The sequence below is a fragment of the Salarias fasciatus genome, chromosome 4, assembly GCF_902148845.1.
Source record: "Salarias fasciatus chromosome 4, fSalaFa1.1, whole genome shotgun sequence".
In the NCBI taxonomy this organism is placed as follows: Eukaryota; Metazoa; Chordata; class Actinopteri; order Blenniiformes; family Blenniidae; genus Salarias; species Salarias fasciatus.
The window spans coordinates 25,430,403-25,454,880 of record NC_043748.1 but is presented as its reverse complement, the minus strand read 5'-3'; the positions used below and the strand labels follow the sequence as shown (position 1 = coordinate 25,454,880).

The 24,478-nt window shown below is 47.9% G+C and overlaps 1 protein-coding gene across 1 annotated transcript in view; it reads right to left on the bottom strand.

Moving 5' to 3' along the window:
- LOC115387603 (RNA binding protein fox-1 homolog 1-like) overlaps nucleotides 1-24,478 on the bottom strand; it is a 248,013-nt gene that overhangs the window by 160,402 nt on the left and 63,133 nt on the right. Inside the window, exon 3 of the mRNA XM_030090384.1 lies at nucleotides 5,765-5,806. Coding sequence (XP_029946244.1) covers nucleotides 5,765-5,791 — 27 coding nt within the window. The 5' untranslated portion in view covers nucleotides 5,792-5,806. The remainder of the gene's footprint in view (nucleotides 1-5,764; nucleotides 5,807-24,478) is intronic.

Sequence of the window (24,478 nt, the reverse complement as noted above, 5' to 3'; positions counted from 1 at the left end):
AGCAGGCTTATTTCACTTATTTATTAATATTTGACTTTACCAGTGAAATATCAACGAGACAAAGAATCTATTTTTCAAGAGAGTCCCGGTCAAGAAACGCAGAAAATCATGGACTGTTTCAAAACATACAAGAAAAACTAACATTCTGTTTGGACAGGAGACACAGAGGCAACGTCTGAATTCTAAGAGTCTACCAGAGGTGGTGAGTGGGGTGGAAAAGGAAATGCATGAAACATGAAGTGGCATGGCAGCCAGGCTGCAGCACTGGAAGATGCAGGCTGAAGAACGAAGGATCCAGCTGGAGAGCAGAGGCAGGCCGTCCACGTGAGTTTGCAGCGACTGATGAGTTCCTGTTGTTGAGGCTTGAAGCCTGACATGAATCTGGAAATGACTGAACTTCACCGGAGAACCTCGAGAGAAGGAAGTGAAGTTACCGAAGTGACTGGCATGCAGGGAGCATGGAGGAGAGCAGCGGCTGAGGGCTGCAGCCTGAGGACGGGAAGACGATTTTGTCCCGACTGAGGACGGAGAGCGTCAGATTATCTTATGTCTCATGAGATTATCCTGTGGTGAAGAGTGAATTAGTCCGGTAATCAGCTCTGAAACTGTTCAGGGCCAACAGTCAGAAATGTTAAACCTATTCAATACTTCCCCTTACTGAGTTTAGACTTCTGTTCCCCAAGCACCTCACTTCAACACACCAGCAAATGTGCTGCAAACACAGAGGCTGCAGGTGGGTGAGGCCTGGAACACGAGGAGGCATTCCCATCATGCACCACAGTCCAAACTGCAGCGAGAGCTTCAGACGCGCCACCTGCTCAGGTGAGGAGACGGTGACAAATCCCGAGGTTGGAAATCGTCTGCGACACACCGAGCGGCCCCTTGCTGCAGCAGAAGCTCCGGACGTTGGGTTATTTTCAGCAGCAGACATTAAATGTCCCGTTAAGGTCGCGACTGCTGGAAATGACTTTGCCCTCACGGGAGCACGTGCCGTTGACAAAACCCGATTCTAATAATGGATGATTAAGTCAAACGGACCAAAATAACCATTTGACTTCCTAACTGATGAAACTTGGGCTGAACTTAATGAGTGAATCAGTCATCAGACTGACCCCCAGCGAGCCGACAGCTCAGCCCAGTGAGCGTTCATTAGGACAGGACGCTCCGGGAGGGGGGCGAGGGGAGCCGGAGGGCCACTTCACCGAGACAGAGCGTCTTATCTATGAGCAGAGTCATCCCGTTCTGATCTGAAGAGGTAAGGATAGGAGCAAGGTGGCCGGTGGCCGAAGGGCCTGGGCTTTCCCGGAGCTCAGGGCCTCCATTTGGCCGGGGGCGGCCCTGTGGAGTGGTAATTAGCCACCCCTGTTTGGGTGATTCAGTCTGGCTGAGAGGGCGGCGTAAAAACCCAGTGGGGCACCACGTCTGGGCTCGGCCAGATCGAGGAGTCGTAACGCAGCGTGGTCCAGGGAACGAAACAAAGCCGCTGCTCCGCCAGCAGTGGCGGACATGGAGATCTTACTGTGGAGGATCTATCTGACCGGCTGACGGGTTTCAGATTAAACAGCTGTTTACTGGACTCCTCTGACAACGTCTTCATGCTCCTCTGTGTATTTGAGCATCACTGGAATAATCATGTCATGCATAAAGAAGCAGAAGAATATGGGAGGAAACGGATAAACGGCAGATATTCATGTGAAAAACACCCGACACAAACCGGACATTTTAAAACACTGGATATCTAAACCGGAATGGGAGACATTTCATTGCGGGGATGCTTTGGCACATAATGTTTGTCGTGTTAAAGAAGGAAGGTTAATAATTTCACGGAGATTGCACATCACGCCAGGAGCCTTCAGATTACCGTATCACTGCATAAGGTGACAATTTTCTATGGGATGGCGGGACATGGCGTCCCCTCAATGCGCCTGCTTTCAAAAAAGAAGGGCTGGGAACACTTTGATCGCACTTTGTAGGGTCATGGAAATTATATTTCATGCTGGTCCATGGCCGTAAAAAGAAAATGAGAATAGATGTGATAACATTTTCACATCATGACTATGGAAATAAAAAGTGACAGAAAAACTGACTGTTAAAAAAGCCCCGAAGGGCAAATGACCCACAGATCCAGTCTGAAAGTCTAATCTAGCTGCTTCTCATTTCCCCTTTATCCTGAAGGAAATACTTGTTCATTTCTTTATGGCTGTGGACAATTAAAAAGAAATGAAATAGGCTGGTAGCTCTGTGTAGAGGGGATTGCAATAAGATGCTACGGCATGAATAATAACACTAAGACTGAAGTTTATTTTTAGACCGAAAGTGTAGCCACCATTTAATGAGTTATGCTGCATGGCTTCAAAGCCGACGCAGGCGCTGCTGACTGCTGCGGGAACTGCAGCTAATGCCTCAGCTTTGTGACTGCTTATTGGAAATAAATTGAAATAAATAAATAAATCGTCATCGTTCGCTTAACCCGGCAATGAAACACATGGCTCGTCTCAAAGTCCCACGAGGCGAGAAGTCAGCCAAGAGGCCAGATCTCTGACTCATTAAGTGTGGATATAAGCTAGCTGTACTCAATTTACAAGATTTATAATGAGTCTCCTGGTTCACTTCGACTCTCAAGCCCCTTGTCAAGTCGCTAATGAGACCAAAACATGCTTATCATGCAGATGCTTCAGACCCGTTCCATCAAAACATTCAGTCATTGTGAGGGGCAGCCATGAAAACATGTGCAGACAGAAAGCACAGAGAGGACGCCGGGTCTGGAATCCGGGCTGTCGAGGCCACGACGAGACCACCGGCGCCGCCGCTCCAGGAAGGGGAGCACAACGCGCCGCCATGGCGCATATGGCGACGACATCACATTAGCATACACTGCATGGTGCACTTTATGGCGTTAGCAGTCTGCAGGCGTTCATCAGGGCTGGTAAAGATGCAGCTTGTGGACTAGACGGGGTCCAGCTGAGGGTCCAACCCGGCCCTGCAGGACGGCGACAAAAATGATAACTGCAATTTATAATGAACTGTTGTTGATGTGCACTATAGGTGGAGGTGGAGTGAGGAGGTTCTTGTCTGGCTGACTGTTCCAAGTGTAAAGGTGGAGGGGGGCTCTGGATTCTGGTCTGGACTTGTTTTGGGGGACTCTGGAAGTTCCAGCAGTTCCAGACATTTTGAACGACTTCATGCTCCGTAGATCTCGGGAACCGTTTGGAGACGGATCCCTCCTGTTCCACCGCGACGGCAGCAGTGCAGAAAGCAGGTCCAGAGAGACCTGCAGGATCCAGATCGACTGTGCTGCACAGACTCCAGACCTGGACCCGGCAGAACACAGCAGGCTGACAGCCAAACATTACAAAATCAAAAAAATAACGTCACATGGACCCGACGGGTCCACCGCAGTCTGGAAAACAACGCATGCATTTTCTGAGGTTCATTTACATCATATGATCAATAACTGGACCAGACGGCGTTTCTTTCTGCTGATGTGCTGTTTAAGGCCCGCTGTCAATGAACTCCCGGCGTGTCGGTGATTCACCGACGGCCGGAGACGCTGCAGCTCGCAGTTTCTGCTCCGAAAGAAAGAAGGTCTGCTGTGACTGATGTGTCGGCGTTATTGCCTTCATCTGTGAAACATGATCTGAAGCGCATTCAGCAGACGGCCGGCCGGACGGGAGTGGTCGGACGCAGAGCGGACCCCGAAACGGGCCGAGCACCGAGAATCCGCCTGCATTCTGCTCAAATGACTGCTGACCATCAGCTGCTGCCGAGCCTCTCAGACATTCAGCCAGAACAGACGCCGTCAGCGTTACACCGCCACCCATTCAACGCCGCGTTCTAACGTTTACTACGAGAAGCAAAGGGAGCTTAAAGAAATGTCTGAAACGTTTGTTCTCTGCTCCCATTAACAGTGTGAACAGTATTTTACAACACTTTCTGGAGGTTAAGGGTTAAAGGTTTGGTATCCTGGTGAATTCTTGCCGATAATCCCAGGAGCGCCTCTGATCCCGGCGCACGGCGCTGCCGCTAAACTCCCGTCATTTAATCTGACGGTAAAACGCAGCATCTGGTCCGGCGGCAGGATGAACCCACGGGGCTGTAACACCCCGCTTCCGTCTGAGCCGGGAATCGTTCCACTCGTCTAAAAACAGGATCAGACTGCAGGCTGAAGATACAAACGGCGCCGCTCTCGGGCCTTCTATTCTGAATAAACTGCTCCGCTTGATTTCAGCTGCTGGAGCTGCGATCTGAGGATTCGTCCTGATGTGCCTTTAAAACGCTGAAAATACTGATTCCAACAACTTCCAAGCTACAACCTCAACCCAATGCGAATCATGAACTTCAGACGTCGTCTTAGAACTGCTGTTGCAGGGTGTTAAATATGTGACCCGTGGGCCAATACAGGGCCGGCTGGGATGGACTGGAAACAAGAAGGATGAGGAGGAGGAGGAGGAGGAGGAGGAGTGAAAACTGTCCGGGGAAGAGAGGAAGAGAGGAAGAGAGGAAGAGAGGAAGAGTGCTCTCTCCCTCCAGATTAGATATCGATACACTCATTGGCTGGATCCATATCAGCTGCAGGCCTGTGATTGGTGGCTTCATGACAAGAACGTCTTGTTAAAGACTCCGGAGCCCGCTCTGACTCTCTCTGTGCTTCACTCTCTATTTGTTGCTTTTGTGATAATTTATTAAATAATGTGTAAATTATTGCTTCTCATGATGAATAATTTGGTTTCCATGTGGCTTCATTTAGTCCAGGAAGACATTATGATTGTTATTATTAATCAGGGATGTGCGGTGATACCGGCACATCAGCATCGTCTGATAACAAACTGAAACATCAACATCAGCAATATTTTTTTCTTGTTCTGTGTTTTTAGTGCGGCCGGCGTTAGCGCACCATGAGCGCCTGCTAGCTGCCAAGAGGAGTGTAAGTCACACTTTAAACATGTTTAGCATGTAGCATCGCTCAGTGGAAATAATAATAATGCATCATTATTCACAGTGCTAGCAGTCGTATTCCAGACAAGCCTCAAACTGAAACCCAGGTCCAGTCGGGTCATTTCCAGCCTGTTCATGAAGTTTTTTCATTAAGGATCAATAAACGAGTTGAGTCAGGATTCCTGTTATTCACTGATGTTTTACTGACATCGTGCTGGATGCACCGTTTCTGCTCAAGACAAAAATAAATCACAATAGAAGGGTGATTCATGTATCTGTGTACGTTGTTGGTTTAAGTGGAGGAGTTGGTTTAGTTAGTTAGTTATTTAGTTAGTTAGTTATTTAGTTAGTTAGTTATTTAGTTAGTTAGTATCTTAAACAGTTTATTTTTTGCTGTTTTATTTTGCATTTTGTTTGAGTCCAGAAGAGAAAATACCACACAGAGGGAGCGCCCACTCTCACTGCTTCATCTGGCTTCAAATCCAGAAGAAAAACACCTTATTAACGCAAAGTGCAACACACACACACACACGCACACACACACACACACACACACACACACACACACACACACACACACACACACACACACACACACACACACGCACACACACACACACACACACACACACACACACACACACACTGACGTAGACATACATGATGAGTGATGTCTGAAACTCCTTTCGATTGTTTGATGAACTTTGGAAACATGAAACCAAACTGATGATGAATGTTATCGATTAGCAGGCTCTTGACGCGTCTGTGTGTGTGTGTGTGTGTGTGTGTGTGTGTGTGTGTGTGTGTGTGTGTGTGTGTCTGTACTCACCCTCAGCGGCTCTGGCTCACAGCTCATTAGTTGGCCTGAAACCTAAAGAGAGGAAACAATTAGCTGTTGACGGTGACCGCCAGCCTTAAAAGCTTGTGGGCCACATTACCGCCGACACATTATCGCGCACGCCGCTAACAGACGACACGGCGAGATAAAACCCGGCTGATCTGCACCTTAATGTCTGATCGAAACAATTAGGACACTTTCCATTCATTACAGGGAACTTCTGGTGTGAGAGGAGGCGACAGGTGAGGAGAAGGTCCACAGAGGAAGATCCACCGAATCACACACACACACACACACACACACACACTCTGCCTCCGTCCGTCCGTCCCTCCGTGCATCCGTCCTTGTTTTCTCTCTCATCCAGCTAAAGCATCGAACTCTGACAGTTCAGGAACGTTTTTTTAACTCTGGAGCTGAAAGATGAAAACTGGCTCCAAGTAACCTTGACGTGATTTAAAAGAAGTGAATGACCAGAGACGAGACTTTAATAGTCATCTTCATGTTGGTTTCCGCAGAGAGGAACAGCAACAGACTGAAACCTTAGAGAATTAAAACCACAACATGTTAAATCAGTGAACTCCTCTCTCAGCCTCTCAGGTCTGCAGTAAAACTGACAGTTAATCCATTCATCACAAACTATTCACCAGGTTAACAACGGATTCATTTCAGTCACTGGAATTACTGTGGTTTCAATGTTCTTTATACTTTATATCAATACAGCTACAAACAAACAGCCTTCCTACATGAAACAGCGTCATGTATTTAACTGTTTGGAACAACTGTTGAATTATTTTCATTTTTTTTAATCACAACTTTCTGCATTTGGAAACTCTTTTATCTCTTCACCAAATTCAAACCAGATCAATGAGTTAGAGTTAATAACTAAACGTAATTGACTTCAGCAGTGAAAGCTAATGTCTGGATGACTGTAAAGAGATTTAATCTGCGGCACTCTGCTGAACGACAGGCTCCATCTGGAATACCTCAGAAGGTTTTACATTCAGAAACATGTTATGATTCTTTTTTTAGCTGCTTTCAGTCGTTTCATTCCTCTTCTTCTGTTTTTTAACCAGTTCAGTTCAATTTAATTCAGCTTTGTTAATAAAGCGCCAAGTACAACACGGTCCTTTCTGAGCACTGTAACTCAAAACCCAGCAGCCGGGGCCATTCCAACGTTTTTAAATGTTTGTCTCGTGGTCGATGCTGTTTGCGTCGCAGCTGGAGCTCCGTCTTTGGTCGTTTTACTTTAGCACTTTATTTCTTTAGTTGTTATTAAACTGTTTTATCTCTTTTCTTTAGCTATATATAGCAGTTCTCGATATCTCCGTTCTTCAGCCTTTTTAATGCTGCATTTACTGATTTACTTATTGCAGCTATGCTGTCTTTTGTCATTTATTTATTTTTCCACTCTGAAAATGAGTCTGGTGTGTAAATTTAAGTGCATTAGAAATAATCTAAAACAAGTTTGTTTCCATGTGGTTTGGTGCAGCAGAGGCGGCCGGTGGCTCCAGAGGTCCCCGGCCTCCGTCTGAAACAGGAAGTTGCAGCTTCTCGCCACAGATCTGATCCGGCCACTGTTCAGACCAGAATGAAACAAACCCTCTGAAATGTAAAGACTCCAGGAAACAGAGTACAAATCACATTCAGCGTGATTCATTATTTCAAACCCGGTTTCACTGCGACCGGCGCTCACACACACTCTCGGCGTTAATTTGCTGCCGCTGGAGGTTTTTATCAGGAAGAGAAAACTAAATAAACGGGCGCAGATGAGAGAGGCGTGCAGGAAGTCAGCGTGAACTCTTCAGTGAATGTATTGAAAAAAATGACACAGAAATGCATTTATTAATAAATCCATATTCCTGCAGTCAGAGCACCAATCACACACACACACACACACACACACACACACACACACACGCCGCTGGGCTCTCGCTCTGCACTCTACCTGCTTCTGCAGGAGACATCGGATTACCTGAGGTCATTAATCCTCTTTTCCATTTTAAGAAATGTAATAATTAGCCGTGCTTTATTTTTGCGTTGCGAAGCGCGTGGCGCCGGCTCCTCGCTGCACTAATTAACCCGCACTGAGCGCCTCTGGTAGCGCGTTTGTGGTGCAGTGCGATCCGCTCTGCACCATCCAAACAACAACACGCCGCCGAGGCTTCATTTGCGGAGTGGCTTTTCCAGGCAGACGTTTCCGCCGCGCTTCATCAGTGCTTCTGCTCTGAAAGCGAATCGTTTCTGGTTTCCTGGACTCAGAGTTGGGCCTTCATTGCTCTACTTTACATCAAACTATGGATTTTTTTTTTTTTTTTTTTGCAGGCCGTGCATTATGTGGTTAGCTCGCGTATCAAGACACTTGGAAAGATGACAATATTGTCCTCAGGATTAAAGATGGATGATGATTGTCAACCTGGCTGCTCACAGGCATCGTTTAACACACACCGGCTTCAAAGATTTGGTGTCTTTTCCTTCAGACCTGCCAAAATCAAAGCCTGGACCACTCGGGGCTGCGGTAAATGGGAAGCCGGGAAGCCTCCTTTGTTTCCCTCCCCGATCTCTCCCACTCTGCCTATTACAGGCTTCTTCTGATTTCCCTCGCTTCAGCATTGATTTGGGAGAGAAAAGATAACCATATGAGGATTATGAGAGAGGAGATAATGGGCGGCGGGAGGATGGTGGAAAAATAGTTCTGATTGTACGCTGATGCCTCTCTCCCCAGACAGACATGTTTGAGGATCACAGAGAGATGGCGCTTGACCCGGAGCGAACCTGAGAGGACGGCCGGTCACGGCGAGCCGGCGAAGAGGAGGACTGACCAGTTCTGGCTTCGTTCTCATGAACTGTCCGAAAAATAACCCAGAGGTTTAAAACCAAACCAAGACGGGTCAGAGAGGACAGAGAAAAACCGGCTCACAGCGACTCAGGCTTGTTTTTCCGCCAGTGAAGGAATCCAACTCTCCTGCTTTTCAACCCGCCTCGCCGGAGAGCTGCAGAAACTCACTTCTCTGTATTCTCCGAGCAGAACGTGGTCCAGCTCAAGGACAGAGCAGCAGGACGCACAAAGAAAGAACAGAAGAGAAGCCGGAGCCGACGGCGTTACAGCGGCGTCTCCTCAGGACAGCAGAAGGACGCTCAGCTCAACACGCCATGCTTCAAGTGTCTCCACCGAGAGACGAGAGGAGAAACCAGACTGGCTCCCTGGAACCACGGAGGACACCTCTTCCCAGAATACAGCTCTTCCTTCTCAGAACGGACTGGAATCAGGACATCAACAGAAGACACAGAGACCGTCCGCTCAAGCCAAGGAGGCTAGTTCACCGGATTTATCCAGGGTCAAAGCCGCAGACTGTAGCGGCGAGCTACGTGCTGGCGTCGTCCTGAAGCCCAGTGGACGGGAATGAAAACAGAATGGACCACTCTGGAGTTTAAAACAAAGTCCACATTCATCGGGATCGCATGCGGAGAGTCTCAGTGCGCAGTAAAGAGGACCAATCACAGCCGTCACGGTCGGCTCGCCGCCCCTCGGGTTCTGCGCCCCACCAGAGGCTGCTGGAGCTTCATGTAGCCTCAACACGGCAGGAGGCGGAACAGCCGTCGCTTGTCGTTTGCACGTGGAGCACAGAACAGAGTCCAAACGGTGACGGCTGTAGCTTCACTGTGGAACAAACCAGAACGAGGAAATCAGAGACTGATGTCTGGAAGTGACCTGAACAAACCACAGATGTCTTCTCCTGACACGGCGTCGTCTCAGCGCGTCATTTAAAAGAGAAGTGGAGTGTGAAAGTCATGATTTTTATCAGAACTGAACTTTACGACTGAAAGTTACTCTAAAAATTAAATGTGAAACCACAAAATAAACCATGAAGCAAAACCACCGGATCCACGGGGCTTAGGTGAAATAGTCTTATGAGCCAATATCAGGATTTTTTTTTTTCATTTCGATTTTGAATAGAGTTCCTTTGTTGGTGAAACTTCTGTGTAGTTCCAGTGTTTCAGCCAAAGAGACAGCGGCTGTGCGACCTGAGAGGCTCACAGCTGACTTCCATTGTTGACTTTCCACCATAACTCTGGTTTCTCAGCACTGTTCTCCTTCAGTTTACTGGCCAGAAGGAACACGATTCACTGAAACCAACGCAATTTAATCACAATAAAAATCAGTGTATTTTTTGTTTGTTGCTTGATTTTTTTACTTTTCTCGCTATTTTTGACGATATCAGAGGATATAACGCCTCTGATGTGCCTGTGATCTCCAGGATTGAATAATAATTTGAAATACGGGTGATTCTCAAGACGTGCTTGATGTTTTGACTGGATGTGCTTCATCTTGGTGTTTCCCGTTGTATTCTCACTGTCTCCCTCTCGCGTCAGATGTCTAGCCTCTGCATGCCGTCTCAGTAATTTCCCTGTTCCTCTTGTTTTTATGTGGCGTGCTGCGCGTCTGTCAGCTGTCATTCCGTCTCGTCTGTTGCTCTTGTCAAGACGTTTCTGCCTTTCTAAGTTCTTGTCACTCATCTCTGGTTTTTGATCCCCGCCCGTCTTGATTTCGCCCTTGTCGAGCCCTTTAGTACGTGTTTTTCAACCTGGCCTGAATTCTGGCTTTGATTTCCAGAAAGCAGGCTGATTTCTATTCCCTCCACGGGCGATGCATATCAGTCCTGTAAACTTCACCTTCTCTCATCAGCGACTCCAGTGTCGATTTCAAAGATGACCAACTTTGTGTTAGAGGAGAGCGGAGTTGAGCTTCAGCTGAGCTCCAGACTGAAAGATGCAGATGAAAAGGCGTGCTGTCAGTCCTACATCTGATGACATGCATGTAGCGTTTGAGGCTGAGCATCAAACAGCGCTGGCGTGTTACCATGTCAGAGGCCGGGGTTCAGAGCTCTTCATTCGTTCTGGAGGCAGGTACGGTGGTAAAGTCTCAGGCCGTGTTCCCACCAGAGGTATTTGGCTGGACCTACGCAACTGACGTAGCGGCCCGTGGTGGAGCCGGGAGCCACAGTGTGAACACGTTTTTCACGTTGGGTCGACCTACTTTTGGGTGGAGCCGAGGCCGCTTGGAGGAGGAGGTCCGAGGTCGACCCCGGCTCGATGTAGATGCAGGGAGAACACGGTCGCTCCCCGGGTCGAGCCAACTCTCCTCGTTTGCCGCACTTTGTCCGTGTGAGGCTTCCTAACGACACCTAACTCCATTGTGGGGACGCCGTTTCCTGTTACTCTGAGCGCGCACATCCAGCAGCGGGCAGACCTGGACATCCAGCCAAACAAGTGTTTTTCTGGACATCTGGGCCTAGGGTTGCAAAGGGGCGGAAACTTTCCGGTAAATTTCCAGAAACTTTCCATAGGAAGTTAAGCTGGGGGATTTTGGAAATATTCCAAATTAGAAACTTTCCATGGGAATTGTGGGAATTGACTGGAAACTGTGGGTGATCTAAACAAACTGTATCTTATACAAACATAAATGTACTTTTTTTTTCATAAGCAGACATAAGTGCTGAGCGGCATGACGGTATAACACCGTGTGACGGTGTAAAAGCGTTTACCGGTTGAAATTTTGCCACACCGTTTCTACCGGAGAGACCGCAGATGTCTGCTGCAGCTCTCTGAGTCGGTGGACAGTCGTCTGCTCTCGCTAACAGGACCGCCGGATTGTTTGGGTGCGTTTGTGCATTTTCACAGCGTGTCCCGACGCCGTGCGGGGTTTGTTCGCTGCGTTTCATTGGTCAGGTAAACACAGGGTGCGCTCGCGAACAACACCAGCGTGTCCAGGAGGGGTGGGGCCATAATGGCGGACGCAGAGACGAGCGGCTCCAGGAGTGACGCTAAAAACTCAGGTCTGTTTTTCTTTCATGTTGTGATTTTTTAAAAATAATTAAAGTTATATAAACCGGAGTTCAAAAAATAAAAGAGGAAAATGAGCAAATGTGACATTTTAGTTATTTCTAAGCAATTAATTGAATTTTCAGGGGAAAAAATACATACCGTGATAAATACCGTTACCGTGATATGAAATTTCTGATACTGTGATATAAGATTTTGTTCATACCGCCCAACCCGAGCAGACATCCAAGCAACATAATACAAAAACAGGACATTTCAACAGATTTATTTCAGTAGAACTTTAGTTTTTATTCTTGTATGAACAATCATTTTAAAGAACAACCAAAACATGAATGTTGAGAAAATACTCAGCCCCCCCCCCCTCCCCCAATCTGCAGAAGAAACAGCATCAAATTCGAGGTAGCTGCCACCATATGTAGCTCGCCTCTTAAATGGTAAATGAAATGAAAAATAGCTTTCATTTAGCACCTAACTTACCAGTTAGTTAGCTACTGCAACTCTATTATTATTACATTTTTATTTAATATTTGAAAGTTAACAGGGCTTGGGTAACTATGTTTACCCCATGATATTATCAAAACTTACTTGACTTTATATAGTCCACGGCTCAAATGTGTGGCTTCAATAGTGTTGTGCTTTGAGCTCTAAAGTGTGGCCTCCAGGCTTCAAGTAATCAGCTGTGCACGTGATGGAGGAATGCACAGTGCATGTAGGGGGCGTGGCCTCAGTAGCCCTTCAGTCAGCAGTGTGCTGTGTGCATGTGATTGAGGAGTGTTCTTGCATTAAATGTGGTTGTTTTAGCCAAGACTGTGCAGCAGTATATTCCCCCCAACTAGATTTAAGTTCCCTGTTCAGGGTCAACCTTCAATTTTGTAAATTTCTTATCTAATCCCGTTTATTCCCAAATATTCACGTTAATTCCTGCTAATTCCCATATATTCCCGTTAATTCCCATGGAAAATTTCCAACTTTGAAAATTCCCGGGCTTTTGCAACCCTGTCTGGGCCGAAAATTGTATCGCGGCACAACTGTCAACGAAACACAAAAACAACTTTTCCGGCGAGTGAGCAAGTGACCACTGCGTCAACGTGACGCCGTGACGCACCCCACCGCTTCATTTGAGTCATAGCGCTTCCCGCTCCGCCCTTTTGGTTCGACGGTGAGAGCACGATTCAGTTACTTATGAGGAGGCTGATTTACAAATTCACACTTCCAAAATGGGGTCCTGGCTCCACCCAGGTCGGTACGAACATGCCCTAGGCGACCTCCTTGGTTCTGCTGGAACCTGAGGGACCAGATACCAGCCTGGATAAGACTGCCAGTGGCTGGACCTCCTGTTTGAACTGGCTCTGATCTCGTCATTAGTGGTGCCGACCGTCATAATGTCATCTGCGTACCTGATCATGATGGAGACGTGCCTGTGTTCAGATGGAAGTGACAGACGTCCGGTTCTGGGGTTTGTCAGTCAGGAGGTCCATGAACAGAGTGAGGTTGACAGGTTGGTGTTGGAACAGGTTTTCCTTTTGGTGGATCACAGCGCTGAACGTCCTGATGTAAGCAGGAGCTGCTCTATGTGGGTCAAATCTGTGCTGAGTGCAAAGGCAGCGTGTTCTGTGGATCGTTAGTCTGCATGGAAAGTGATGTCTGTGCAGGTCTGCAGGGATGCTGCTGGGAAAAGAGGACATGCTGAAGCAGGGGTGTCCAGACCTGGCTCCGGTGGGCCCCCGTCCTCCATGTTCCAGAGCTTCAGGAACTGAGCGATGGAAATGGCCACACGGCTCCAGTGCTAGCTTAGCGTTAGCGAGCTTGTGATGGGATGTCCACAGCTGGAAACCGCTCGTTGTTGGAGGAAGCGCCTCCAGCCTGTTGGGGAACGCTCCATCACACAGCAGCAGGTCCGTCTGAGAACATCCTCAGCTTCATTTCATTGATTTCATCGATGAGTGATGAGAGACAAAGGAACGCCGGGGAGTGTGGTTCAGCTGCTAGCCTAGCCTGGAGGCTGCATCCTTTACCCTGCCGTGATGAATCGACTCAGGGTGAGGACTCGGCAGAGAGCCTCTCTCAGCAGACATCCAGTCCCAGCAGAGGCGGGTTCTGTCTCTTGTGGTTCCTGGTTCCTCTCTCGCCCATCGCGTTGGTCAGGAGCGTTCATTTCAGCTCTGGTTCTGTGGTAGCTCCAGCATCGACAATCTGCTAAGTGTCTGCACACCTCATTGTGTTTACGTGGCCTGAATCCCAGTCAGTCCTGACGGCTGTCCCGGCTGTCAGCTGCCGTTCAGCGACAATCATCCAGGATCCCTCCGTCTACCTCCGGAGCTGCATCACTCTCAGGCTGTGCAGCTCTGACCGACAGCTGCAGAAAAACAATTAAACTTGTTCTTCTTTTCTTCTCACGGTCTATAGAAATGTTTTTTTCTCATGTGGATTAAGGAAGGTTAGACTTCCTATTTTTCCAGTTTTCTTCAGAATCTTTATTTCCCAGCATAAAAGCCTGGTAGTGAGCTGCTGTGAGCATGCCAGAACTATAGGGGGCAGTGTAACAAGAAGCATAAGGCCAGGCTAACCAATCAGAGTCCTGGAAAACGTCCACATGGAGAGATGAGTTTGAGTTTTCAGACATAATCAGAGTGATTTAAAACGTGAAATAAGTTCTGAACATGGGTTGGAAGATTCTGCTTTGACTATTTCTGTAAATACAGCATGAACACAACAACACCTTATTCTGGTAGAAACACTGATTTTGCTGAGCGCAACACTTCCATTTTGGAGAGTTCACTGATGCCGAGGTTAAACTGGCGTCTGTGTTGAAAGCGAGCGCTGAAGAGACGCAGGTCTGCGGCTGAGCGCTGACACTGCAGAGAAACAATCAGCGTATATGAAGTAGAACTAGTCCAGTGTTTGTGTGGAGCGGTGTGACGGACGGCCGGCCCGTCCAGGATTTACCCGGCCTTTCCTCTTGTGTTAGCTGGGATTGGCTCCGGCCCCTGGAGACCCCCGGCCCGGATGAGGTCGGTACACAAGATGGATGGACGGTCATGTTGGACAAAAAGCAAACACACGTAACCACTCAAACAGGAGCCAGCAGATAGCGGCCGTCCTGCGACACATCCAGCGCAGCGGGTTGGGAAAGACACGGAACTGTAATTTAATCACATTCTCAAACACTAATTGACCACAGCCTTTGTACTCCTGACAGCATTTGTACTGTCAGTGTGGAAATAGGCAATTCATAAAGGCTATTACTTTGAGACCCACTATTTCTAGTCCTCATGCAAATGTCAGTTTTTTCCAGCGTTTTTCTATTTAAGTGAAGCGTTTGAGGGAAGCGAGGGTGTTATGTAGGTAATTAATGAATGTATGTTACCGAGCACTCGGCGCTCTGCTGGGAATGGAAGCTCGGAGGCAGAGATGGAAACAGAAAGCCAGAATGAGTGAGAAGATGCCGAATAAGCAGGAATGCTGGCGGCTCCCACCGGGCGAGTGTACCTCAACCACTGCAGTCAGCTCGTAACAGACAGGTTGAAGGATGGAGGGAGACAGAGAGGGAGGGCTTTGGGGATATATGAGGACAAGCAATACCTGACGAAGCCCCGCGAGCAGCCCCTAGAGGCTGCACTGCTCACTGGATGTCACAGGGCTGCAGGAGGCGCAGACTGTATACCGGCAATTATGTTCACCCACAGTGCACAGCTGTAAATCTTGTTGAGGCCACTGGGATCTTCGTGCTGACACTGGAATAAGTACAAAAAAGGGCCACTGGACTTCGTGCATGAGCTCCCATGAATATAAACATCCACCTGGGCGCTGGGCTTGGAGCTGCTGCACTGATGAGGAGTAAATTCTAATCCAACACTAACCGCGGTCCGAGGGCAGGATTTAAAGATTTAGCTGAATTCAAAACACATCTCACAAAAAGCTGTAATGAAAAGCTGATTTATCCTGCGCTGCTGTGTGAAGCGCAGGGAAAGTGACCATAAGTGGAGAAATTTTCAAATCCAAAAGTCTAAATCTACCATTTGATATAGAAAAGCGTTTAAGACGTGCTGTATAAAGGGTTAAAAGTGCAGTGGAAGCTGAAAATACTCCACTGAAATCTCTGAAAGGATGAGAGGAGAAAGAAAAGGAGGTGAAGACGACTTCAGTCAAACCAGCTCTGTATGTATTGATGCAAAACAGCTGATATTTAACTGCAAGAGCAGGAAGCTTTGTTCGCCGTGGACTGGATCAGTGGCAGGAGTGACCGAGCGCCGGGCTCAGGTGGGAGAGTGGGTCGTCCTTCCACGCCGTGGTTAATAGGTCCAAACTCATCTCCGCCTCTTCATTTGTCAAGGTGTCCTTGGGCAACACACAAACTGCAACTTGGTCCCAATAGAGCGCTCACACTTTGTATGGTGGCTTTGAAAGCGCTGGAGTGTGAATGCAGCCGTGCAAAGGGAGTCAAGACGGCGCTTTCTGAGTGGACTCATTTCTCTTATGGACACGTTTCATACACAAAACCACCGCTTCCCTGAGCCCACATGGATCGGACTGTCTTTGCTGTACGGACGTCGCACATTCTAGTGACGATTCCCTCCTTACTGGGGACTGTTTCTGATTATTATTCTGTTCTGTATTTGATCCCTATAAAACAGAGATATATAAGATATACAACATAGAATTTACATGTCCGAATTAATTAGTTCATGATCACACAAGTGTTTTATCGATGAGATGTTTAAAAAACACAAACTAACGGAAATGATTTTGTGGTTCACAGAATCTACTGTACTGAACAGAAACGGCTTCACTCATCTGCTGGAGCTCCACCACTGCATGAAGAGGGGGAATACGTCAGCCCCGCCCCTTCCACCCATCAACCAATCACTGGCCAGCGCAGGCGGAGACATTACAGGCGTACCGTGATGGTTGGTAGAGGGGAGCATTACCCACAACGCACCTCTGCTCATGTGCTGCTGCAGCTCTGTGGAAATAATCATGTTTCTCTCCAGTAATGTTAAAAATATTCTACGAAACGTGTAAAAACAACAAAGAGCATTAGCTAAAGGAGGGTGGAATGCTGTATATCATTTTAAAATCTCGCACCTTTCATACAGAATGTTCTGTAAATCGTATTCTAGTTTTAGTTTGTTAAAAATAAAGAATTCCCAGAATCACGGAGTGCGTCAGTCCCTGTGTTTGTGCGGCGGTCCACGGCGAGGAGTGAGCGCTCTGCCCTCTGTTCCAGCCCCTCAGCGCTCTGACTAATGCTGCAATCAGGCATTATTGCCCCGGCGTCCCCCCGGCGCCCGGGCTTCTTTATCTGTGAAGTGGGAGGTTTCAGGAGGCAGAACAGGCCCGACTGTGCTGGCAAACATCTGAGTGAGCACTTCCAACAAACTGCTCCATCGCCTTGGCTAATGGCCAAAATTTACAGTCTACAAACCTACACCCATTTATTCTTCCTCCCCTTTTTTTTCTTTTTTTTTTTTTTTTTTTTTGCCACTGAAAGCTATTTCTGGAATGACAATTCTGCGGTCATTTCAACAGTCATGGCTCCCTGCTATTAAATGAATATGGAGGAAAAGTTTGTGTGCATTGCACTGAGCCGAGCCGAGCCGAGCCGAGCCGCCTCTCATTAGCCGGACCGCCGTGCCTCTCCCTCCAGCCTCGCTCTGCCTTCCACTCCCGGCCGGGGGAAAGAAACGGGAGCATACTTTATAGTGACAGGCGGAGCGGCCAAATACCAATAGAGAATACATCAGCCTGGCAATTATTGGATTATCTCACGCTGATATCATTACCGCCAAGCATTCACTCCAATCATTGATTGCATTTTTCAATTTACTTCACCATTAATGTGAGTGGCCTGACTGAACAATCTTCTGATGAGTCCGCGGCTCAGTCGATAAGTCCCGCCCCTCAGGTGCTTGTCAAACCGTGTGTCTGTGTGTGCATGCGTGTGCCGGAGCGTGCACGTGCCACAAAGTGTGTCTAATACAATACTCAGCAGTAGTTTCTCATTCTTCTAATACTTCAGGGGCCGGCGATCGCAGAGGGCCGGAGAGCAGCGTGGGCCTGCTAATTTAGAGAAATGGATCTGAAGGGAAGGTCAGCGGTGGAGGAAGTCAGGGTGGAGTGCACTAAACGGGGCTCCAGACGACACGGTGGCTTTGGCTGATGACATCCAATCCTGTCTCAGCATCCACACACACACACACACACACACACAATGGACGAGGAGGCATACACATAACATGGAGGAATTTCAATCCGTGCAGTTTGATCCGAGCTCACTGCATGTGCCTGAACGTCACATTAATGATGGCAGTTTGCCTCCAGTGCATGTTCATGGACCCAGAGACCCGAATCAGCAGCGGAGCATCATCCTCGGCTCATTTTCTCTCTCTGCAGCTTCACCAAGGACCACACAGGACCCGGATCCACACCATGGCTCTCTCAGTTTAAAATCACAAGAAACCAAAAACAATGGTTCTCATCCTAAATGACTGTTTTTGTTCCCACAAACAGCAGGAACTAATGTGATCCCAGATGTCAGAGAACTCGTCAGCTTGATGGGAAACTGATCAGTCTAAGGTCAGACGTCTAACCGGCACTAGAACGACTTCCACATGACTCCAGTCCTGCTCCTCTGCTCCGGCTGATGGTCCATTTTAGAATACAGTTTAAAATGTTCATCGTGGCTTTAGAGCAGGGCATGGCCAGGCTCCTCAGTACATCAGGGACCTGCTGAAACCTCACTCTTCATCCAGTGATCTGAGGTCAAAGGTCAGCAGATCCTCCATTTAAAACCCCTGAAGCCCCAACAGCTGTCTGCTTCACTCCAACATGTGTAAAAAGAGACTAAAGCGCTGCGAGGAAGATTTCTTTCAATTGTGTCTCAAACAAGAAGCCTTAATCTCACTAACTGAACGCTGCAGCTGCACTTTGACACCGAGTGTTTGTTTTATAACTTTAAAATCCAACAATTCCACACACCCCCGTCACCCACACCTCCCGACACAAAACGCAACAGAACGCAAGATCCGCCTGCTCCACCGCAACATGTTGTGTAACATATGAAACTAGAGAATCTACTCTTTAAGAGACAGCAGGCAGAATCCTCTCTGAGCCGACCGCCTCCCGTCAGCGCAACACAAACCACAACCCAGCTTCACGTTTCACAGCAGCACCTCAGATCATGTTTCTCACACACCTCTTCACCAAATCTCAAATCTACTCACACCAAACAACATTTGATTTCCTTACCGTTCTGTGGTCATTTTCCCTCAATCCAGGCTCTCCTCTGACCAACATTAACTCCATAATCCTCGGGAGTAGTGAAAGAGCGTCCTGCTCCAGAATGCACTGCCTCTTGTGGCCATCTTTCTTCTTCTTCTTCTTCTTCTTCTTCGTCTTCGTCTTCTTCTTCTTCTGACGAATGGCAGGTGGGGACCAACAACTTAGGCCATAGCGCCACCTACTGTACCGTAAACTGTGAGCTTGTCGTCAATCTTGGGAGTTCAAATAAAGTTTTTTTTTTTTTATTCTACATCTCGTGAGCTTTCAAATATGTTCCGCTTCACTGAGGCGTCATCCAGCTGGGAGACATCTTTGAGCGTAACCGCACGAGCGCCGCCGCCATCTTGGATCTAAGACGCACCGCAGAGCAAGAGGCACGCAGGTGATTTTTATTTTGAAACGTGCACATTTTACGTTGTTGTGCTTTTCTACAGCAGACTGCACAGTGTTTTTGTTTTTTTGTTTTTTTTTTTTTGTGTACATTTTGCATAGATTGTTGTTTACATGTTTCAAAGGGGATTTTTCTTATTTTCCCTGTGATATAATTGGCTATTTTTGTATTGATTATACAGTATCTGCGTTCGGGTTTTTTTCAATTTTGGTTTTGGTATATTTGACTTTATATAGCCTTTATATAGGCTGTTGTTGAAATAAATATTTCAACTGGAAGCTAAATGTTATGGCTCAGTCATTTATCTGATATAATGACAGAAACTAATAATATAGAGGCTAAATGTCAGAGCCAAAGGGTGCATTGTACATAAACACACTCCTGAAACTTCATTGTTATCATGCTGTTTTCTAAAGTAATCTGAAAAAAATTAAGGCAGGGTAAAAATTTATTTTTCAGTTTTTTTTTTTTTTTACTTACTTAATCAGAATTTGCTCAGACATGTTACAATTCACTCTATTTACCAGGATTATATTCTGTAAGGTTTTAGCTATCATTTCAGACCAAAACTGATGCATATTGTCCGAATAATCGCGGCGATGTTGTTGATTTAATATGGATAGGTGTTTTTATGCCTCCAAAAACCCGAGGGTTTAACAAACTGGTGGAGATAAGTCTTTCCAGACTGAATTCCTTCACTGCCTCTTCACAGCGCGGACTCTGTTGACTCTTAAAAACCGGTTGACGACATTTTTATACTGGAAGGCTTTAAACCTTTAGCCTTTAACTCACTTCTTACATTTCACTGTGTGCTTATTGTTTGTATTCTTAAGCACTTTTTGGGTTTTTAACCTGTGAGAGGTCTATTCAAATAACATTTCCTTCATTACTCACTAGAGATCCAGGGTTTGTTCTTACAGTGCTAAAGAAGCCAGCTACTGTCGAACACGGTGGCGGTACCATCATGCAGTGGGGCTGCTCTACTGCTGGAGCCACTGAACAAACTGATGTGTTGATTCCACTCAGGAAACGGTGACACTAACGTGTTGTGCATGAGGACAGTTGTCTCGTGTGTTTATAAAGCCTTACTATTATAAATCAACTATTAGAATGAAGCAGCTGTACTGATTAGTACAGTACTGATTAGCTAATGCCTCCAACACCTAATGATCTGGAAAACTTATGGACACAACATGCAACGTTAGAATCAGAATTAGAAAGACTTTATGAATCCGTGGGCAAATTATTTTGCTGTTGTTGTCCAGACTTAGAAATACTTCATCTCTGCGCTTGAACACTACATCTGAAAAAATGAGTTTTCTCTTTCTGTCTTAAAGCGACACTAAGGAACTTTCAGTTTTCGTAGATTTTGGCGGCGCCAGTGGACAAAGCGGTAGTGTTTTGCCTGAAGGAATACTACAGTTCCCATGAGGCCTAGCGCGTGGCGTGGTAACATGCTGCTCCCGGTGGCGTGCTGTCGGACTGAACTCGCCTTCATTTGTTTCCAGCGGCTGTGTGAAGGACGGATAGCGACGAGGTCATGAATCTAAATGAATCTAATGGCGGCTAAACAATGTTCTATCATGATGTGACGCATGCCGTAAAGCAGTCCGCACATGTGGAGTGTTTCAGTGAGCAGGGTTCCTACCACCCTCCTCACAGCTGCTCAGTCCAAGTGAAAGCAACACTGACGCCCTCAGGCCGTGACAGAGGGTCATTCAACTAGCTGTAACTCGATGTATCATCACAAAATATATTAAAATGTTTTATTAATGTTGAAAAGTTCTTTAGTGTAGGTTTAATACTTCATTTGGAAGTAAAATATTAAAAGTCCTGCTGACTTTCCCCTGAAGGGTTAAGCTGCAGAGCTCAAACAGGAGACGTGTGTGTTCCCGGCTGACGGCCCTGCTGAGACGTTCCCCGTCCACAGCTGAATTAACGGGACGCGAGCGGACTGGAACGCACTCGGAGGTGGCGGGAAACGCTCGGCGCCGCAGCGTTCGTTGGCGCAGCGGCTCCACGTTCCTCCATTTTGGCCGCGGCCCCTTCGTCTGGGCCTGTCAACAGATGTGGAGGGAGGAAGGCGGCGCGGCGTCGGACAGGAACATGAGGCTCTTTACTCTCTCTTCCAATGAACAACGCTGTCAGGTGCTTCTCTCTTTATTTCCCTAATGCATTGCAGGGCACTGTTACAGAAATGTGCAATATCCCTGTCATTGCTCTGAGCCTCGCACTGCTCAGGAGCTCAGCTCATATCCACTGGCGGCGGCGTGTGTCTCCGCCACGTGTGATGCCGACAGGCCTGTGTGTGTGTGTGTGTGTGTGTGTGTGTGTGCGCACGCTAGCTAATCTGCCTAATGGTGCTCCTGAATGAGGCACAGACACTCAGAAAAAAAAAAAAAAAAACAATCCAAACAGTCTTGAAGAGTTGAGAGGGCAGCTGTCTTTAATCACGCTGACTGACTTTAATGTGTGTTTATACCTGCGATACTAAAGCATCAGTTTGTCCCAAACCGCTTGTTAGACGAAGCGCTGGAATATTTTTAGCTTCAGCAAGAGAGCGAAATAATTGGGGAAGAGTTTGTCTCGCCGTTGTCAAAGTCACCAAGAGAAGCCTTAATGGTGCCAACAGCATGCATTAGTGAACATTTGAGAGGTAAAACTTTGGCTCGGGCCTCGCATTAGCATTATTGACCACACATCTAAACGCTGGCCCGCCTCACATGAATTATTAGTCATGTTTAAAACGTTCCGGACTCAACAATGATGCACGAAAGATTTAGATTTCAACATATAGAATGAGACCGGTGTCAAGAAAGGGATGAAAAGCGTGTGTGTGTGTGTGTGTGTGTGTGTGTGTGTGTGTGTGTGTGTGTGTGTGTGTGTGTGTGTGTGTGTGTGTGTGTGTGTGTGGCGTGCTGGAAGAGGCCGTGATTCCTCTGCCAGAAATTGGCACCTGAGCAAACAGCAGACACCTGACAGCAGGTGCTGATGGAGAATCTGAGGCTGCACATGTCTTTGTTGATCTGACTCTATTTTCTAACCAATTACTAAATCTGCATAATATTGCTAAGATCAGGAAGCGGGTTGGCTCGGAACACGGCAGTGAAATTAATCCACAGATCTGTGGCTCTGAACCGGACTTTAGTGGAAATGCTTCAGGAAGGAGACGGACGCAGCTTCTCTTTAGAAGCATCTCGTCGTGTTTGTACCGAGCCGAGTCTGATCTCCAGGAGCGGCCGGAGCCGGACCCGGACCCGGACCCGGAGCCGGAGCCGGACCCGGACCCGGACCCGGAGCCGGAGCCGGAGCCGGAGCCGGAGCCGGAGCGAAGGCTCCGTCCAGCAGCAGAATGGAGGCAGAGCTCTCGGCGGTCAGGCTCCTCTCAGGTGGAACCAGCTCCCAGCCCGACACAGTCTCTACTTTCAAGATCGGCCTTCAAACCTTCCCAGAAGGAAGACTTCCTGTCACTGCAAAGACAAAATAACAACAGTTCTGAGCCGGCAGGAGGACACAGCCACAGCCAGACTGTGATGAATGAAAGAAGCTGCAGGGCCTCCAGAACCGAGCCGGCGATCAGCTGCATGAGCAGGAGAATCGAACCGAGGGCCTGTGTGTGTATTATTGCTTTAGTTTACGGCGGAGTGATTGGATGTGACAAGCACAAAATGAAAAGTGATACCGCGGAGTTGGACGTTGTTGGTGGAGGAAGTCATCAAACACATCGGAGCGCGACAGCGAATAAATCTGAAGTCGGAAAACAAAAACACGATACGTGACGATCGGTCGCGAAATCAGAGCAGTTTGAGAAACAGGAGAGATTCAGAAACATTTCCAGGAGGGAGGAAGGGAACAGAAGACTTCGGAGATCTGATGGACGAAGAACTGGCCAACACGTTTCAGCTGCAGTTGAACTGCTTAAATCATTTGAGACGAGGCTTCAAATGTTTGAGATACTTTAGCAGACTCAGTAGTTTCTTCCATTTTTACAGCAATTTAACCCATTTTGTCTGGAATCTGCAACAATTACTTTTTAAATGTCAAATTCTCCCCAACCTGTCAACAATAAGGAAGTGTACCTCCTGTGAGTCAGCTCAAGCTGTGAGCCCAGCGACACACTGTGGACGGCCGGCGCTCAGAGCCGAGGAGGTCCGGCAGCGTTTAGCGATGCTACGAGCGGCTTGTCTTTCGGAGTGAGCCGTTCATGAGAGAGTGATATGCTGCTCAGCGTCAGGTGTCTGTTAGAGGACGGAAGCCTTTCATGTCGGCGCTCTTCAGCATTCAGGCTGTTTGTTATGTAAAGAGTCCCAGAGCCTCAGCCTCCTTCCTCCGTGCCTTTGAAAGTTTTCTCCAGAATCATGAAACGTGCGTGACTTCCTCTCCTCTGATTGTCCTTTAGACTTTAACACTTCACAAAAGCTGGGAGTCACCTTCAGCGCTAATGAACATAATGAGTGTCAACTGAACATCAGAAGAGACACGGCGGAGCAGGAAGTGCGACGCGCCGGCGCCAGCTCCGGCTTTTCGGGGAATACAGCCGCACGTGTGAAAAATTACCAGCTTAATGTGCAGTAAACAGGAAAATAATCATATCAGGCTTTTTTAAATTCCCTAACCTAATGTATGGAGGAGCAGACGCTGAGTCCTGCTACGCGGGGAAGTGTCACTGAGAAACCTTGTTTTCAGAACGGTGAACGCTGCAGCCACCAACGTGGGATCCACAGTGCAAGACACTGGTGTGTTTGCTGTGAGACTGCCAGGCCCGGTCTCCTGGCTCCTGGTCTCCTGGCTCCTGGTCTCCCGGCTCCTGGTCTCCTGGCTCCTGGTCTCCTGGCTCCTGGTCTCCTGGCTCCTGGTCTCCCGGCTCCTGGTCTTTTGGCTCCTGGTCTCCTGGCTCCTGGTCTCCTGGCTCCTGGTCTCCCGGCTCCTGGTCTTTTGGCTCCTGGTCTCCTGGCTCCTGGTCTCCTGGCTCCTGGTCTCCAGGCTCCTGGTCTCCCGGCTCCTGGTCTCTTGGCTCCTGGTCTCTTGGCTCCTGGTCTCCCGGCTCCTGGTCTTTTGGCTCCTGGTCTCCCGGCTCCTGGTCTTTTGGCTCCTGGTCTCCTGGCTCCTGGTCTCCAGGCTCCTGGTCTCCCGGCTCCTGGTCTTTTGGCTCCTGGTCTCCTGGCTCCTGGTCTCCCGGCTCCTGGTCTCCT